Below are 20898 nucleotides of genomic sequence, written 5' to 3' on the forward strand. Positions count from 1 at the left end.
GCACCTGTATTTGGCTGAGATACAACTATTTGAAAATCTGGAATCTGAGGGTGCAAAAAAATCTAAATATTGAGAAAATCACCTTTAAAGTTGTTCAAATGAAGTTCTTAGCAATGCATATTACTAATCAAAAATTAAGTTTTGATATATTTACGGTAGGAAATTTACAGAATATCTTCATGGAACACAATCTTTACTTAATATCCTAATGATTTTTGGCATAAAAGAAAAATGGATAATTTTGACTCATACAATGTATTGTTGGCTATTGCTACAAATATACCTGTGCTGCTTATGACTGCTTCTGTGCTGCATGGTCACAGATATCATGGCTGCAGCATTTCTGGAGCCTCCTAAAGTCTGGAGCATCATAAATGATGATTGTGAAGTCAGAGGTGATTTGTGATCCAGTCTGAGGAGGATTTGGCCTGTCCTAGAGGTCAGAGCTTGAGGTCTTCTGGAGGACACTTTCTGCTGGACAAAGTCCTCATCAAGTCTGATTATACCACGTGAGAGGTGGGTTTAACCCGGGTCTGATACAGGAATAGAGCTGTAGGTGGAGTCCTGGAGGGCTGAAGGGCCGGAGAGACTCCAGTGTGTGATTATGGCTAATCCCTCCTTAAATAACCCTGAGCGGTAAGCTAATGTTGTGGAGGACAAGGACAATACCGCTGGACAGAGAGAGCATATTTCATGTCAGCTTGAGGCCAGGATGAATTTCGCAGCACAGTTTTTTGCTAACTTTGTGAACGACGGCTTGCAGGAGACACGAAAAGCTTTAATGACAGCGAGGAATATGATCCCTTCTGGCAGAGGTGGGAAACTGTAGTGTGTGTAGCGGGTTTTTTTTGTTTGTTGTTTTTTAAAGAAGTCTCTTCTGTTTACCAAGCCTGCATTTATTTGATCCAAAGTACAGCAAAAACAGTAAAATTGTGAAATATTTTTACTATTTAAAATAACTGCTTTCTATTTGGATATATTTTAAACTGTAATTGATTTCTGTGATGTGCAGCTGTATTTTCAGCATCATTACTCCAGTCTTCAGTGTCACATGATCTTCAGAAATCATTCTAATATGCTGATTTGCTGCTCAAGAAACATTTATTATTATTATTATTATTATCAATATTTGATAATAAATTTTTTTCAGGATTCTTTGATGAATAGAAAGATCAAAAGATCAGCATTTATCTGAAATAAAAAGCTTTTGTAACATTATGCACTACACCATTCAAAAGCTTGGAGTGTGTGTGTGTGGGGGGGGGGGGATTATTGAAATTAATACTTTTATTTAGCAAGGATGCTTTAAATTGATCAAAAGTGATGATAAAGACATTTATAATGTTACAAAAGATTTATATTTCAGATAAATGCTGTTCTTCTGAACTTTCTATTCATCTGTGAATCCTGAAAAAATTCTACTGCGCTGTTTTTGACATCATAATAAATGTTTCTTGAGCAGCAAATCATGTGACTGGAGTAATGATGCTAAAAATTCAGATTTGAAAACAGAGGAATAAATTACATTTTAAAATATATTTAAATAGAAAGCAGTTATTTTTTAAATAGTAAAAATATTTCACAATATTACTGCTTTTGCTGTATTTTGGATCAAATAAAACCAGGCTTGGTGAGTAGAAGAGACTTCTTTAAAAAAAAAAAAACATTACAAATCTTACTGTTCAAAAACTTTTGACTGGTAGTGTATGTCTGAAACCCTTAGAGAGTCTCCAGCTCCTTCCCAGTGTGCTCCTGAGTCTGAGAGAAGTGTGGAGCTCCACCAGCGTTTAGCAGATCCTCTGTGTTCTCCTTCCCATCCTGTGCTTCCTCCATCCACTGATTCACATTCAACCCTTGAGACGCCCAAACCTGCACCAGAGCTCACACGGAGACACCAGGCTTCATCTCCATCAGCTTCAGCATCTCCTGTTCCTCATCCCGCTCCAAGAAAACCCAGCAGGTCTCAAGCTGGAGCTTCAAAGAGGGCTGATGCTCCTCAGCCCGCTTCCAAAGCTCCCGATCCTTCTCCTGTAGAAGCAGCAGACCCGTCCTCATCCATAGCTCTCCCTCCGTTCCCACAGATCACAGAGAACGCCACTCTCCTGACACTCCTCCAAGCTTTAGTGTGCATCCTCCTCAGACTCTTCCTCACCTTCATCCTCCTCTTCCTGCCACGGTAAACATGCGAGATAGAGAGAATGAGAGCTGAGAGAGCAAAAACATCTTTATTAATGCATGGCAATAACCCTGTAAAGCCTGATTTATAAAATAAGAGTCAGAAAAAAAAGATCTTATTTTTTTTAAATGTTAGACAAAATATTTTAAAAGTTTGCATGTGTGTTTTTGATGCATCAGGATTTTAAGTGGAGGAAAAAACAGCTCAATTTTATTCAGAGTCTCAAACTGAACAAAAATATGAATTTGCTGCAGATGCTGATATTTCTATGATGAAATTCTGATGCTTGTGGTGTAAATCAATGAGATCTTTCTAACAGTAGAGCAGATACTGACATAAAATGTCAGTGGTTGCTCTATATCTCCAGTAATATGTCTCAGTAAGATGAGAGTGAAATGATGCAAACATATAATGCAATGCTGATTGAGAGATGAAGAAATAAACGCTCCTCAGAAGATGTGAGATGAAGATCATTCCTCCGCTGAGGAACAGTGAAAGTAAAGCTCCTCAGAAGATCCTGATGATCAGATTTGAGACGCGCTGATTTTTCTAGAAAATGATTGATGGAGAATCAAGTAAAGCTGAGCTGCTTCAGTCCAGCAAGTGTTCATCTGGAGACATGACTGCAGTTATTCTGATGCTTACTCGATCAAAATCAGTCAAGATTTGACAGAAAAAACACACGAGAAGCAGCAGCTGAAGCTGGACGCTTCTACAATTACACTAAAAGAGCTTTTACTGGATAAAAAACTCTAAACTATCAATCAGACGACAGAAGACATGCAGTAGACTGCGTGTGAAACAGCTTTAACAGCAAAGCTTGATCATTTAGAAATGTGTGCATCAAATAGGGTTCATCAGAGGGTGTTTCTCTATAACAGAGACACTGTGACGTAGGAATGAGGCGAGAGGTCAGACCTGCAGAGAGAGAGATATTAATAGACTTCAGTGCTGGACACATGACCACAGACACTGAAATACTATTAACTTCACTTTACACAGCTGAGTGAGGGCTGCTCACAATTCAGACTGATGCAGCATAAAAGCCAGACTAAATTAAACCAGCTCTGACCCACCGCAGCAATCAAAGGCGGTTCATTTAAGCAGTTGTAATTGCTGTGTAAATGCACCTCTGAGTAGTTCGCCACGTTAAAAAAAATTTAACGAGATTAAAGTCGCAATATTTTGAGAAAAATGTCAAATTACGAGAATAAAGTCTAAATATTTTGAGAATAAAGATGAAATTACAAAAATAAAGTCGAAATTACAAGAAAGTCTAATTTTTTTTTAATAAAGTCGAAATTATGAGAATAAAGTCAAAATGTTTTGAGAATCAAGTCGAAATTACGAGAATAAAGTTGAAATATTTTGAGAATCAAGTCAAAATGACAAGAATAAAGTCTAAATATTTTGAGAATAAAGCTGAAATTATAAAAAAAAGTTGAAATTACAAGAATAAAGTTGAAATATTTTGAGATAAAGTCAAAATTACGAGAATTAAGTTGTAGAAAATGACAAGAATAAAGTCGTAGCAATATGAGAATAAAGTCGAAATATTTTGAGAATAAAATTGAAATTATAAAAATAAAGTCGAAATTACGAGAATAAAGTTGAAATATTTTGAGAATCAAGTCGAAATTACAAGAATAAAGTCTAAATATTTTGAGAATAAAGCTGAAATTATAAAAAAGTCGAAATTACAAGAATAAAGTTGAAATATTTTGAGATAAAGTCAAAATTACGAGAATTAAGTCGTAGCAATATGAGAATAAAGTCGAAATATTTTGAGAATAAAATTGAAATTATAAAAATAAAGTCGAAATTACAAGAATAAAGTTGAAATATTTTGAGATAAAGTCAAAATTACGAGAATTAAGTCGTAGCAATATGAGAATAAAGTTTAAATATTTTAAGAATCAAGTCGAAATTACGAGAATAAAGTTTAAATATTTTGAGAATCAAGTCGAAATTACGAGAATAAAGTTTAAATATTTTGAGAATAAAAGTTTAAATTATTTTGAGAATAAAGTTGAAATTACAAAAAAATTGAAATTACGAGAATAGTCAAAATATTTTGAGAATCAAGTCAAAATTATGAGAATAAAGTTGAAATATTTTGAGAATTGTCAAAATTATGAGAATTAAATCGTAGCAATTACGAGATTAAATTTATAATATTTTAAGTAAAAAGTAAAAATTACAAGAATTAAGTCGTAGCAATGTGAGAATAAAGTTGAAATATTTTGACAGTTGAAATTACAAAATAGTCAAAATGACAAGAATAAAGTTGAAATATTTTGAGAATCAAGTAGAATTTACTAGAATAAAGTTATAATATTTTAAGAAAAAGTCAAATTACGAGAATAAAATAGTAGCAATATGGGAATAGTCTAAATATTTTGAGAATCAAGTCGAAATTACAAGAATAAAGTCTAAATATTTTGAGAATAAAGTCAAAATTACAAGAGTAAAGTCAAAATATTTTGAGAAAAAATTAAAAATTACGAGAATAAAGTCATAGCAATATGAGAATAAAGTCTAAATATTTTGAGAATCAAGTCAAAATTATGAGAATTAAATTGTAGCGATTACGAGATTAAAATTATAATAATTGCGCATGCAAATGGCCCGGATTGGGAGCACCGGGAGAAATTCCGGTGACCTGGCAAATGATTTGAATATATGTGGGATTATTAGCAGAAATCATACCATGTGTAATACTGCAATATATGCTTGGAAATAATATTTCAGGTCTTTGAATGTATTAATTATTTGAAGTGCGCCAGCCACTCAATAATAGCAAAAAGTGTTGTGCTTTTAGTACTTTTAATATAAATTCTTTCAAATTCTGTTAGTTTTATAGCGAAATACAGACCATATGTATTACAATAGTGTTTTTCACGCTCTATAATGTGGCGAGACAGATCGCTGTATTCACCTCATGTGAATCAATCATCTTTTCAATTACAAAGAGACATTCGTTTCATTAAATTATTCTGTTTTCTTTGTGAAACTTCCACCACCTACTCCGCAAAAATGTCTGTGACTTTTACTTTTACTTTATACTGTGTAGGGAAATACCAAAAATTTCATATAAATTACATAAATATTTAGCCACGTAAAACAAATAGACATTTTTAGCAAATTTTAAATACCTCATTTAAATTCTATCTGTTCCATATAAAACGAACAATAATAAATAAAATAAAAAAACAAGTGTGGAACATTCTGAAAAATATATTCTTTGTCCATACAATCAAACCTGTTGGAGTACTAATGAGAAATTTTTTGTAATGCAATTTCTGATTTCTTGTCATAAATTTAAATTTAATACTAAATATAATAATGTTTTAAAATTGAACATTATAATAAAATTTATATTATATTTAATATGGTATTTTGGTAACACTTTACAATAAGGTTCCATTAACTAACATTTGTTAACATGAACTAACAATTAAAAATACTTCTAAAGCATTTATTAATTTTAGTCAATGTCAATTTCAACATTTATTAATGCATTATTAAAATCAAAAGTCATATCTATTAATACTAATTAATTTTTATTAATATTTTGAATGTTTTTATTTTTATATTTTCTGTTTTCATTTTCATTTTAAAGTTTTATTAACTTTGTTTTGTGATTGAGTTTTTTAAAAATATATGTCTAAAGGTTTTTTGTATTTTTGTTTTAGTTAAGTACATCAATTTGAACTAAATTCAAATGAGAAATCGGCAACTAGCGAAAATAAAAGGCTTTTTATATTTGATTTTATTTCAGTTCATGTTTGTTTCAAGTAACAATATTTTTGGATGATTTTAATTTTAGTTTGTTTTAGTTAAATATTATAAACCCTGCGGCATACAAGAGTCACAGTATTTCTAGGGCAGGTTTAGTAAAAACTGTATGTGACTCTGGAGCACAAAACCAGTCATAAGGGTCAATTTTTCAAAATTGAGATTTATACATCTGACAGCTGAATAAATAATATTTCCATTGATGTATGGTTTGGACAATATTTGTCTGAGATGCAACTATCTGAAAATCTGGAATCTGAGGGAGCAAAAAAATCTAAATATTGAGAAAATCTCCTTTAAAGTTGTTCAAATGAAGTTCTTAGCAATGCATATTGCTAATCAAAAATGAAGTTTTGATATATTTACGGTAGGAAATTTACAAAATATCTTCATGGAACATGATCTTAATATCCTAATGATTTTTGGCATAAAAGAAAAATGTATAATTTTGACCCATACAGTGTATTGTTGGCTATTGCTGCAGATATAGCTGTGCTGCTTATGACTGCTTCTGTGCTGCAGGGTCAGATATTATTAAACAAGCTAGAGCAGAGGAGAAATGCAGAGGAGAAGAGAAAGAGATGTTTTTATGAATCAATAAACAGGAATTATAGTAATTACTCTGGGTTTTTGCAGTGCGGAGCAGCGCAGAGGATCCTCCAAACCCGACTGCTCCTTCCACAGCGGCCCGTGCGCTAAAGACGGCCAGATCGGGAACGGACGCCTCAGCCGCCGCTCCACACTCATCTGCCCAGAGCGCCTGAAGGACTTCGGAGCCGAGGAGTACCTCAATGGAGATGTGAAGGTCTTCGAGAGCAGCGTTTCCGAAGCGCCGGAGGTCCAGTTAATGTCCAAACCCAAACCAGTAAAGAAGAGCAGCGAGAGCAAGACTGCAGCCAAACCTGCTCCTGAGCATCTGCGCTTCGAGGACATCAGCGCCGCCGCCTTCAAACTCCAGCAGACCGGCATTCAGAAAACACCCTGCACGGTATGATACAGAGACACTCACACAGTCTGGTATTTGTGCTTTATGGGGACTCTCCATAGGCGTAATGGTTTTTATACTGTACTTACTGTATGTGCTATTGTCCTACACCAACCCTACACCTAAACCTACCCCTTACAGGAGACTGCAGGCATTTTTAGATTTAAAAAAACCACCATTTAGTATGTTTTTTAAGCCTTTTGTTTTACGGGGACATAGACAGTGTCCTCATAAACCACCTTCAAATTGTAATACCTCTGTCATACCCATGTTATTACACACATTTTGTCCCTGTAAACCACAAAAACCAGTACACACACACTCACACACACACACTTTTTTCACACACAGAGAAATCATTCCCTTACTCATACTAGCTAGCTACATATAATTGCTGGATCAGTCACGTGTAATCAAAATAAACATTGATTAATCAGGGCAATATATCAAAATATATAAGTGAGTGCATATATGAACAGAGATGTTTTTCTCATCCTGCTTGTAAACTCTACATTGCATATCAATCAGCGATTAACAAAATATACAAATATATATATATAATTTATTTTTGGCATGGTAAACTGGCTGTACATTGCGAAAGCATTACCAGCGCTCTGATCCAGTGAGCAGCGACTCAGGCTGTAATTGACAGTCAGGAAAGAAGTTATGTGATGGAAGGAAAAAATGCATTGAGTGACATATTAATTATTTTATGGGGTGTGATGAATATGCGACGTCCCTGATCCAACATCAGCATTCAATTAGACTCAAACATCTGCGTCTGATCAAACTGCAGATACTGATATTGAGTTTTCAGGAATGCGTTAATGAAATGTGAAAGCAGTCATGAGAGGATACTGAGTTCAGTGTGAATTTGGGAAGGTTTGTTTAACCCTTAAAAGGGCAAAACCATAAAGAGATTAATAAATAAATAATTAATAAATAATTAATTTATTGCTATTTTCCATCTTATTGGATCTCAAATAATAGAATTTCATGATTTTTTTTATCAAAACTCGACTCTTATATTTGGACATGTCGCTCCTTTGGGGTATAAATTCACTGAAAACAGAACACTTGTTAATCAATGCTTGTTACAATACAGTAGTAATCCCTGAACATTTAGGAATACAGACCTACGGTTGGTCTCTTTTAAAAAAGACACATAGCAGATTATTGCTGAAGTGAAAGTATTTCAAAATTTAAAAAAAAAGTTATAAAAGTTTAAGTCTACAGTAAAGGTAATGTAGTATACTAATTTTTATTTTATTTTAAATAAAATAAATATTTTCTAAAATATGTTGCACTCTAAAATTTCTATGAAATCAGCACCATGTGTCTAACCAAGTTATGTTTGAAGTTGTTGATATAAAAATTGTGGTTCCTGTGAGATTTAGTTTGGGCACTATACCAAAAATAACCAGCGGGTTACACCCAAACTTCTGTCACAAATCAATCATTTTCTGTTGCAATATCACTTCTATTACAAAATATGGATCCTTGACTGTCCGATCTTTCCAGCGATATGTGTTTTGTCAAGATTACAAAAAGATCTGATTTTCTAAAACACAAGCCACAAAATCTCAGAGTCTATGTATATGTTTTTATATCTTGATTTATTCCCTTGAAAGAGCGACGCATCCCTGAGATACAAACATTTAGAGACAGATTACACAAAATGTAAGCATTCAATTTCAATGTAAACCTAATAAGCTAATGCTGAACAACAGCTTTTTAAACAGGTGAGTGTAAATATGAACTAGATCGACTTTTATCAGGGTGAGTACACTGTAAAAAAAAGTTGAGCAAACTTAAAAAAAACATTTTTTACCAGCTTCAGCAGATTTTTGAGTTTGCTCAACTTATTTTTGTAAGAGATTCCCAAATTTTTGTTGTATAAACTTAAAATGACAAGTTGAGAAAACTCAAAAATCTGCTGAAGCTGGTTGCCTTAATTTTAAGTTGGCTCAACTTTTTTTTTTTTACAGTGTAGATTTCCCACTACACTCTTAAAAATAAAGGTGCTTAGAAGGTTTTTCACAGCGATGACACAGAAGAACCATTTTTGGTTCCACAACGAACCATTCAGTCAAAGAACCTTCTCTTTCTTACCTTTTTGCAATCTGAAGAACCTTCTTTCGCCAAAAAAAGAAGCTTTTGTGAAACAGAAAGGTTCTTCAGATGTTATGGAACCATTTAGACAAAACGGTCCTTCTATGGCATCGTGAAGCACCTTTATATTTAAGAGTGTACAGGAGGCCATGCAGTTTTAAATGCTTCCTGTGAGCTAAACTAAGAATGTAGAAACAAAAGTCACCTCTAAATATTCACCATTTCAAAATGAAACCAAGAACTAAGACCCACACTTTCACTGCTTCTCAAATGTTTGTAACCCCCAGAATACATCTCCCCTTTTAGGGTTAAAGCCGTTCTTCCGACTGGGTCAGGTGGGTTTCATGACCTGCTAAAAACGAGAGGTGTTTGCCAAATGAACAAACTCATGAAGGTGTGTGTGCTCTGCCCGCAGTACTCCAGACTGTCCAAACAGTACGGCATGGAGATCTTCCTGAAGAAAGAGCTTCTGCATTACACGGGTTCAGTGAAGGAGAGAGGAGCGCTGTACCTGCTGTCCTCTCTCAAACAGGTCAGACCTTTAATACACATTATATATACACAGACACACACCTGCACACCACTGCTTTACATCAAATATCAGAGCCAGAGTCATGCACAAACTTCATTTACAGACAAAGCATCGGTTTGTAATGATACAACCATAGATTTAGTGTTAAAATGAAGACAAAATGTCTCTTTGTGCTTCATTCTGCAGATACACACCCTTAGTGATTTAATGCAATGAAAGTCATACACTTTTAGGGATGCACGGCATTATCGGACCGATATTGGAATCGGCCGATAATGGCTTAAAATGTAAATATCGGCATCGGCACCGATATGATACATTATGCCGATATGTCTTGCCGATAAGAGGGTGAACTCACACGTGCTCAGGTTGTGCTAGCGATTAATCACATCATTCGTGAAGCAAACTTTAGCCCTAATGATGATTAGATTCACTGTTTTGGATCGCTGCATTTAATTTGAGAACACATGTACAAGATGATGCGTTCTAATGCCCGTCTGGTAAGGTGTTTTATTTACATAGGGGCGGTGTTGGCCTGCTTGTAACAAAATGAAAGTAAAATACACAAACATCACTAAGAAACTTGTGTTTCTGAATAAATAAAGCAGTATCAATGTCATAAAATAATGAGTATGTTTTAATGCAAAGGTCAGAAGCTATAGCTTTTGTGATTAAAAAAAAAAAATCACAAACATGACGCATACAGATTTATGAATTAATGTGTAAAATGTGTTTTTTTAAAGGAATCATGAGCTCTAAAAGATTTTCAAAATTTTTACAACTTAGACCATCTACAAATGTTAAATCTTAAAATAATATTTTAAGGTTACATCTTTCTGAGAAAAAAAAATAAAATAAATGCAGCGATAGATATATAGCTGATTTATAATTATTTTCAAAGCTTTCAATGTACTGTCATTATAAAAAGGACTTCATTATTATTTAATTCTAACAAATTAAGAATAATTATATTTTAAATTTCCGCACAGGAGAGACTTGGTGTTGTTTCCGAACAAAAATAAATATATCGGTATCGGCAAAAATCCAATATCGTGCATCCCTACTTTTATGTGTGACTTAACTGTCCAGATACATTTACGAGCCATTGTAACTTCTGGTTTCTTGACATATGTTATTATAATACTAAAGAAAATATCATATATTAAACATGATAATAAAAGGGACATTATATTTTATATGGAAATAATGTGTTAGGAACCAGACATTAAAATACAAATATTTAGTGCTAACCTTTATTATCAAATGTTTAACATGTCATTTTATAAAAAATAAAACTAAATGATACTATGTGGAATTTGTCATTTAATTTCTGGTTTGTTGACATATTATTGTAATATTAAATACAGTATAATACTATATATTAAGGATGTGATAAGTGTTATGAAGAGTGTTAGTGTACATTTTTGCCATTTAATTTTGGGTTTCTTGAAATACATTACTTTTGTAATATTAAATATATCATAAATTAAACATGATAATACAACTGATATTATATTTAATATGATGTGTAAAAAAAAATCACAGTAGTGCTGAGTTTAATTTCATATGTTTAATATATGATATTTATTTTTATAAAATTAAATGCGATATTGTGTGAATTTTTAAGATGGAATTTGTGTGTTTTTTGTTTTTACAGATATTATCATATTAAATATAATACCATGAATTAAATATATACTAATAAAATTGAGCGCTACTGTGCAAATTATTGTAATGTAATTTCTGCTATCTTAACACATATTACAATACTAAATATAAAATCATATGTAACTGATGTCATATGTAAAATGATAACAATATGTCAAGAAAACAGAAATGAAATGGCAAAAATTTGCACAGTAGTTCTCACTTTTATTAGCATGTGTTATATTTTATGAAAATAAAAATGAATGATACTGTGTGAAGATTTTGTAATGTAATTTCAGTTTTTTGACATCTATTATTAGAATACAAAATATATGGTATTATACTATAACTGATATATTTTATATTTAAAATAATAATAATAATGTCACGACATCAGAAATTAAATTACAAAAATTCACGTTTTATCGCTTGTTTAATAAATTATATAAAATAAAATGTATATTTTATAAAAGCAAAACTGAGTGATGCCGTGTGACTAATGTAATTTCTGCTTTCTTGACACAAATTATTACAATACTAAATATGTGATGATATTATACTATAACTGATATTACATTTTAAATAAAAAATGATATTAATAATAATGTCAAGACACCAGAAATTAAATGACAAAATTTAAAGTTTTATTACCACTTGTTTAATAAATTATATTTAATTTTATAAAAGCAAAACTGAGTGATAGCATGTGACTGTAATGTAATTTCTGGTTTCCTGACACACATCATCATCATAACATCACATCTAATGTGAGATATGCGTGTCACCATGTGTCTGCTCCAGGATCAGCAGAGGAAGGGAGTGATCGTGGCTACAGACTGTAACTTCTCGATGGCGGTGGCGTATCACGCGGTGGAGCTGCGGATCCCGGTGTTTGTCATCATGCCGGCGTACAGCTCTCCTCCGCGCCTGCGCATGTACAGAGACTACGGTGCTATGGTTATTTCCTACGGCAGCACGGCCCGAGACTCCATCAACCACGCTAGACACCTGGCCCGAGAGAACGGATACCTGTGTCTGGAGGAGTGAGTCCGGATCACTTACACATGCATGCTTATTTCACATTATGCATAAAGTGCTTTTACTATATTGCCAAAAGTATTGGCACCCCCTTCTAAAGAACAGGTTTGACTACTTTAGTCATTTCCATGAGTACAAATCTTAATGTTTAAGCATATAATGATATTCTAGGGAATTGTGTGCTTCTAATTTTAAAGCAACAGTTTGGACAGGAGCCTTTTATATTCTAACATGACAATGCCTCTGTGTATAAGGCAAGGTTCAAAAAGAAATGATTGACTGAGTCAGTGTGGAAGAACTTGACTGGTCTGCAGAAACCTCTGGTGTGACTTTTTTAAATATAAATTTTGTCTTAAAACAAGCAAAAATATCTGCCAGTGGGGGTAAGAAAAATTCAAAGGCTAAACAAGATATTTTTTCTTGACCTATTGGCAGATATATTTGCTTGTTTTGATTCAAGAATTTTTAGATATTTATACTAGAAAACAAGACAAAAATAACAAAGAAAATTATTTTTTGTAGTGCAGGGTTTTAATCCCTGCACTGTTATTCTAACTAATTAAAGACAGTCAGAATGAAGAACAAATATGACTCTTCGGACCCTGAGCACTGAACACAAATCTGAGAGCAAAGCAGCTCCTTTAGCAGAGTTTGGCGTGTCTGTCCGATCCATCTCTCACCCATCTGCCTCTCATGCAGGGATGACAGCGCCGTGTATCTAGCTGGTCTGGGAACAGTGGGTCTGGAGATCTATGAGCAGGTGCCCAAGCTGGACGCGGTCATCGTGCCTGCGGGCGGAAACTGTGGGCTCCTGACCGGAACCGCAGCTGCCATCAAACACCTGAACCCTCGCATCTCTGTCATAGTGAGTCCGGTCTGACGCAAACACAGCGAGGCGCTTAGTTAAAGCTGAGAGAACTCATGCATATGAGCATCAGATCTGTGAACGCATCATATGAGCTGTGTATGATAATTAATATACATTCTTTTGTCATGCCTGGAGTCTTGTGTAGGACTTTGTGGTGTGGATTTACAGTGGTTTCGCTCTTAATTGTCAAATAGGTGTTTTAATAATAATAATAATAAATTTTATTTATAACGCACTTTATATTCACACAGAATCCCAAAGTGCTACAGATTAAAACAGTTTTACTGTTCAATTAGGGCATTATTCTTCTTGTGACATTCCTCTTAATTGTGGTGTTCCGCAAGGTTCAATCCTTGGCCATGTCTTGTTTTCTATGTATTTGCTCCCCTTGGCTTCTATTTTTTTTTTTTAAATATGGTGTCTCTTTTCATCTATAAGCTGACGTTACCCAGCTTTATCTTCCCCTATAGCATAATAAGTACAGTATCTCACAGAAGTGAGTACACCCCTCAAATTTTTGTAAATATTTTATTATATCTTTTCATGTGACTACACTGAAGAAATGACACTTTGCTACAATGTAAAGTAGTGAGTGTACAGCTTGTATAACAGTGTAAATTTGCTGTCCCCTCAAAATAACTCAACACACAGCCATTAATGTCTAAACCGCTGGCCACAAAAGTGAGTACACCCTTAAGTGAAAATGTCCAAATTGGGCCCAAAGTGTCAATATTTTGTGTGGCCACCATTATTTTCCAACACTGCCTTAACCCTCTTGGGCATGGAGTTCAGCAGAGCGTCACAGGTTGCCACTGGAGTCCTCTTCCACTCCTCCATGACGACATCACGGAGCTGGTGGATGTTAGAGATGTTGCGCTGCTCCACCTTCCGTTTGAGGATGCCCCACAGATGCTCAATTGGGTTTGGGTCTGGAGACATGTTTGGCCAGTCCATCACCTTTACCCTCAGCTTCTTTAGCAAGGCAGTGGTCGTCTTGGAGGTGTGTTTGGGGTCGTTATCATGTTGGAATACTGCCCTGCAGCTCAGTCTCCGAAGGGAGGGGATCATGCTCTGCTTCAGTATGTCACAGTACATGCTGGCATTCATGGTTCCCTCAATGAACTGTAGCTCCCCAGTGCCGGCAGCACTCATGCAGCCCCAGACCATGACACTCCCACCACCATGCTTGACTGCAGGCAAGACACACTTACTCCTCACCTGGTTGCTTCCACACACGCTTGACACCATCTGAACCAAATAAGTTTATCTTGGTCTCATCAGACCACAGGACATGGTTCCAGTAATCCATGTCCTTAGTCTGCTTGTCTTCAGCAAACTGTTTGCGGGCTTTCTTGTGCATCATCTTTAGAAGAGGCTTCCTTCTGGGACGACAGCCATGCAGACCAATTTGATGCAGTGTGCGGCGTATGGTCTGAGCGCTGACAGTGTAGAGAAACAATTCTTTTTTTCAGATCCTCAGAGTTCTTTGCTTTGAACTTCCAGTGACCAGTATGAGAGAGTGAGAGTGATGAGACAAAATTTAACACACCTGCTCCCCATTCACACCTGAGAAATTTACACTGTTATACAAGCTGTACACTCACTTTACATTGTAGCAAAGTGTCATTTCTTCAGTGTTGTCACATGAAAAGATATAATAAAATATTTACAAAAATGTGACGGGTGTACTTCTGTGAGATACTGTATTCTCTTCAGCCATAGTTAGATTGCCTAAAAAAAAGATGATTTATTATCAGTGTTGGAAACAGTGGTGCTGCCTCAAATTTTTTTGGAACTTGTGATACTGTTTTCAGCAAATTGTGAAGATTTTTAGCATTTATTTAAATTATAAATCTTTTGTAACAATAGAAGTCTTTACTATCACTTTTTATCAATTTAGCACATCTTTGCTGAATAAAAGTATTAATTACTTTAAAAAAAAAAAAAGAAAAGAAAAACATTTATTGACCCCAAACTTTTAAACAGTAGTGTATATTGTCACAAAAGATTTCTATTTTAAATAAATGCTGTTCAGCTATTTTAAAGTAAATTAAAATAGAAACCCATTATTTTAAATTGCAAAATTATTTCACAATATCAATGTTTTTTCTGCATTTTTGATCAAATAAATGCAGCCTTGAGCAGAAGAGAATAAAAAAAACAATAAAAATCCTACTGATCCCAAACTTTTGAGCAGCAGTGTATACGGTTAGATCTGTACAGTAAGTTTAATGCATGCCGTGTCTCTAACAGGGTGTTGAACCGGAGGAGTTTCCTCTTCTACTGCAGTCGCTCAAAACAGACTCTCCCATTAAAGATCTCTACTGCAACCCCAACAAGAAACTCTACAGAGGTAAAATCTCCTGCTTTAGCACTCAAACTAACCCGCTGTCTCCTGTGAGCAGCTCTGACGGCTCTGTTCTCCATCACACAGATTTGGTGGATCACTCTCTGGGCACACACGCCTTCCAGCTGGCCAAGAAAATGGTGGACAAAGTCATTTCTGTCAGGTATCTTAAAGATCATTGGCTTCATTCAGTCCAGTATCAACAGAAAAATTGTTAAATTGTTATTAGAGGCTTCATATAACATTTGACATTCATGCATTTTGGCAGACACGTTAATCCAAATCATCTTACATTGCATTCAAGGTTTACACTTTATCAGTTCATGCATTTCCTGGGAATCGAACCCAAGACTTTGGCGTTGCAAAATTCTCTTGGAATTTGTTTAATACAAATAACATGCTCTATTCTGCCCTAAAAACAGTTCTGAGTAACGAAAACTGCTGAAACTCTTCAACAGTATCACACATTTGCTCTGTTCCAAAACCTAGTTTTTATTATTAGAGCGTTGCAGGATTCAACCGTAAAACACTTAATGTGACAATGCATGATATTGACGAAACCAAATTCAGTGTACACCATAATTATGGTGCATACCATATACAACAAGCACATAAACACAGAATGCTTGACATGCAATTAAGCATGCTTCTTAAAAATGGGTTTCTATGGAAGGAAAAAAAAATTCATGCATGCGAATTTACCTGGGAATCGAACCCATGATCTTGGTGTTGCGAGCACCATGCTGCGCTTTCAGTTTGAGATTCAGGAAAGCTCACAATAAATAAAAAAATAAACATATTAAATACTTTAACTTGAAATGTTTAATAACTTTAGATAATATTTAAAGTTAATATTTAAATATTTTTAAATGTTTAAAATATAGTTCATATAATATTATATTTTTGTGATAAATGTTTAAAAAAATATATTTCTCAAATGTTTTCATGTTTGCCTTTTTTTGTAATGTGTGAAAAGTATTAATGTTGAAAATGTACCGTTTTTACCTGATTTTTTGGTGAACTGTACCGATTCCATTGACCCAGAAAATCAATCACACCCAGAATTTTAACATAATAAAAAGGAATAATTGTGTTCATATTCTGGGCTCATCTGCTTGCCTATATATAGTAAGCATCATCAATAATACATTAGGGCACGTTAAGTGTTTTATAATGTCCCAGATGTGAGCCGAGTCTCCCTATGTGTGTGTCACATGGAGTCTGTTCTGCGGTTCAGTTTGTGTTTCATATGAACACACTCCACATCTGATGTTTTCTGTCTCTGAAGGGAGGCGGACGCTCTGGTGGCCATGCTGCGCTTTCAGGAGTACGAGCGCTCGACCGTGGACACAGAAGGAGCCATGGGCTTGGCCGCAATCTTAGCTGGACAACTGCCAGAGCTTAAAGGGAAAAGGTGGTTAAAGCCCCTCGCTCACTTTATTATGATCCTAACCGGGTCTGTGCTACTCTTTCTGATGAGCCAGTTAGCAGAGGACTTCATGTTTGTGATGGTAAACAGTTGACCGAACTCATTTAAGCGATCTATTGAACTGAATCTCCTTCAGAAAACAAACTCTGGCCTCTGAATGCATGAGATGCACTTTATGTTGTTGGGAAATGCATATTAACATTATTAATGCATTCAGTTTATATGCTGCTTGGCAACTCTAAACAGCCCACGATTATGCTAATGAACCATATTAGCGCTAGAATAAATTGTTTGTTTGAATTACTTAAACATTTACATTTATAATTAGGTCTCATTTGTTTACATTATTTAATGCATTAGCTTACTAACAATGAGCAATGTATTTTTACAGCATTTATTAATCTTTAATTGTAAAAATACAAATGTTCATGTTAGTTCACTGTCTAATTTGAACTTTTGATTTAAAAAAAATATTAGTAAATTTTAAAATTAACATCACTTTTATGTCAATTTAATCATTTACATCTATGCATTTAATAATTTATGCACATTTTTCAGCTCATGCAGTTCATGATTTTTTTGGGAATAGAACCCATGAACTCATTGCGAGCACCTTGCTTTACTGTTTGAACTTCAAGAAAGCATGAAATACATAACACATTTTTGAATACTTAAATATTTTTAATAAATTAAAGTTAATATTTAAATTTAAAAATAGATAGAAGATATGAAACTAAAAGTGTAAGGGAAGGTAAGTGCTGTGTAAAGGTTGTGTTGTGTGCTGCAGGGTGGCAGTGGTGGTGAGCAGTGCAAACATGGAGCTGGACCTGGTTCTGCAGTGTGTGGAACGAGCTCTGGTTCTGGACGACAGAGTCAGTCGCTTCACGGTGCAGCTGGCCGACTGGCCCGGAGACATGGCCAAACTCCTGGACCTGCTGGCCAGAGAAGACGTCAGGTGAGCGAACGAGGATGACCCAAGACACCCGCTGGAGGAACAGATGCACAAAGCAAACTTAACTCTTTTTTACACTCATGCATCATGCAGATACTTTTATCCTTGCATTGCATTGGAGCTGTGCATGTTATCAGTGCATGCATTCTCTGGGAGTCGAACCCATGACTTCAGTTTGAGCTCCTGTTGAGCATGCATGTAAACCTCAAATGCAGTGTAAGTCACTTTGAATAAAAGCATCTACCCAGTGCATCAGTGGAGATATAAGCTGCAGGTCATATCAATATCAGCTTGTGAATGTTCAATGAGCTCGTGTCATGGAGAGCTTCAATGCAATCACAGCTGAAGTTAGAAAAGCCTTCCTGAATCCTCAGTTTAGACTGATTAACTGTCAGGACATGAAGCAAACAGATCCCTTCACTAACTCTCTCTCTCTCTCTCTCAGATTGCTGGATATTTGTCACAGACGCTACAGTGATAAAGCTGAGCTCTTCAAAGCACAGGTCAGAGGACAGTTGATTTACACACTAACAAACAAATACAACATGTTTATTTTCATTCAGCACCACGGTATATAACAGTGATTCCCAAGCGTTTTTATCAGCTGAATGCCTTTGAGCTGAGATTTTAAGTTATTTCATTAATTTAACAACACATTCACATGTTCACTCTGATCTTTAATTCTCACATGACATGCATTAGTAAAAATTTTTAAAAGTATGTTTTATATTATTTTAATTATATTTTATATAAATTGTTTTATTATTATACTTTATATTAATTAATTTTATATTTATTTTTAATTATAGTCCAGTAAATGTTTATTTTATTTCATTTTGATTTAATTGTACATTTTTATCATTTAAATCATTTCTAGCTTTTTATCAGCTCATGATCTCCAGTTTGGGAAACCCTGCTATATATTACAGTACTATGATATTATCATCAGATATGTACAGTGTGTTTGAGGACTGATGTGATTGTGCTCACAGGTGGAGTGTGTCATTGAAATGAGGGATAAATGTCAGAACTCACAGCTGAGGCGGATGCTGTCAGACCGATACCCATCACTGCGCTGGCTGGAGCGGTGATCCACACACACACACACACACACACACACACGTCTGGTTTGCTATCCTTGTGGGGACTCTCCATAGGCGTAATGGTTTTTATACTGTACTTACTGTATGTGCTATTGTCCTACACCAACCCTACACCTAAACCTACCCCTTACAGGAGACTGCAGGCATTTTTAGATTTTCAAAAAACTTAATTCTGTGTGATTTATTAGCTTGTTTACCCGTGACACGAGTCCCCATGAGTCTGTGTGTATTCAGGTTTAAGTCCCCACCTGAATAGAAAAACAAGTACACACACACACACACACACACACTCACACTCGTTTGTTTTTGTGAAAAGTGGGGACATCCCACAGGCATAATGGTTTTTATACTGTACTTACTGTATGTGCTATTGTCCTACACCTAAACCTACCCCTTGCAGGAGACTGTCTGCTATTTCAGATTTTCAATACACTCCATTCTGTGTGATTTAGAAGCGTTTTGAAAAGTGGGGACATGGGTCAATGTCCTGAAAAGTCATCTTCACCTTGTAATACCTGCCATACCCTCGTCATTATACACATCTATGTCCTGATTTGTCACAAAAACACACACACACACACACACACAACAAACATGTAAAGTATTTTTGTCGTGTTTTTTAGTAAAATATTGAAATATCCTCAAATCAAGATACATGTTGTTGAGGAACAAAAAGACATAATAATATTAAGAAATACTAAGTCTTGTTTTCTGAAAATGTACCAAAAATTAAGTGAATGCAAACAAAAACATCTGCTAGTGGGGTCAGAAAAATAAACTTGTTTTTCATTTGAATTAAGATTATTATTCATTCCCCATTGGCAGATTTATTTTATTTTTTTGTTAATTTATGTATATACTAACTTATGTATAATATATTAGGTCGTTTTGAATCTTGATTTTAAAACGTTTAGATATTTCTACTGGAAAACAAGTAAAAAATATGGAAATCATATTTTTCTGACACTGTTGTTTGAATAAACACAGATAGAGCGTTTAGACGAAAAGAACGTCATATAATTACTCTTAGTGTCACTGATATCACATGAAACACAAATTTCATTATTTCTATTCAAACGAGTGATTCACTGTAACTGACGATGGACTGTAATTCAAATGAAATGTTTTGAGTCACAGCATTAAATGTCTCAGTCATTGCAGAATTAATTGATTAATTATTATTGGATGATCAAGAAGGTCTGTCTTTATGGGAGGAAAGCTGCGCTGTATATAACTTTATTTATTAAACTCACTGAATGTGTGATGTTGAATCTAGCTGTACTGATGTCAGTTGTATTTGGCTTATGAATATAAAGACTCATCCTGTATATAATCACACTCTGGCTGCTGTATTTTATGGAGATCATAAGGTTAGATATTATGTGTCTGTATGAATCTGCACACTGTTACAACCCAGAATCTGAGAGAGAGAGAGAGAGAGCAGTGATTAGAGTTTAAATCTCTAAGTCTATTAGCGGAGGACACATTGACCGCAACAACATGAACTAAACACCTGCAGGAACTGTCTGCATTCAGACTAGAGATGTCAATTTAACATGTTAATTTCGTGCAATTAGCCTAAAAACAATGCACTAAAATGATTAAAGGCATTTAACACACCCGCGCCATCCAGACCCGTCTGTCATCTCTCACTGATGCAGTGCCTGAGGATCGTGATGTGTGAAGGAGTCTATTAGAATGCAGGTACATAAGTCTAAAATTCAAGACATGATCACTCTCTTATATTTATATTATATGAAAATATAGTTTAGCAACATCATGCATGGGTGTAGAATTTAGTAGAGATGCTATGACATGTCCCTACCAATATCCAGCGGCTAAATTGTCCCTAGCAATAATTGATGCTTTCAACTGATTTCTATTGAACTGTCAGCAACTGAACTGTAGCTC

At 34.8% G+C, this 20898-nt stretch overlaps 1 protein-coding gene across 1 annotated transcript; it reads left to right on the forward strand.

The window, feature by feature from the left end:
• The first annotated feature begins 315 nt into the window (after positions 1–315).
• LOC131551791 (L-threonine ammonia-lyase) lies at positions 316–20645 on the forward strand. Its single transcript, XM_058794907.1, is given in 12 exon segments — positions 316–775; positions 778–815; positions 6611–6962; positions 9487–9603; positions 12052–12293; positions 12988–13153; positions 15410–15509; positions 15591–15666; positions 16792–16917; positions 17720–17887; positions 18330–18387; positions 18877–20645. Coding segments are annotated over 12 exon segments (1605 nt in total). The 5' UTR covers positions 316–712; the 3' UTR covers positions 18976–20645.
• Positions 20646–20898: the final 253 nt, after the last annotated feature.

This window comes from Onychostoma macrolepis, chromosome 13 (genome assembly GCF_012432095.1).
Source record: "Onychostoma macrolepis isolate SWU-2019 chromosome 13, ASM1243209v1, whole genome shotgun sequence".
Taxonomy (NCBI): Eukaryota; Metazoa; Chordata; class Actinopteri; order Cypriniformes; family Cyprinidae; genus Onychostoma; species Onychostoma macrolepis.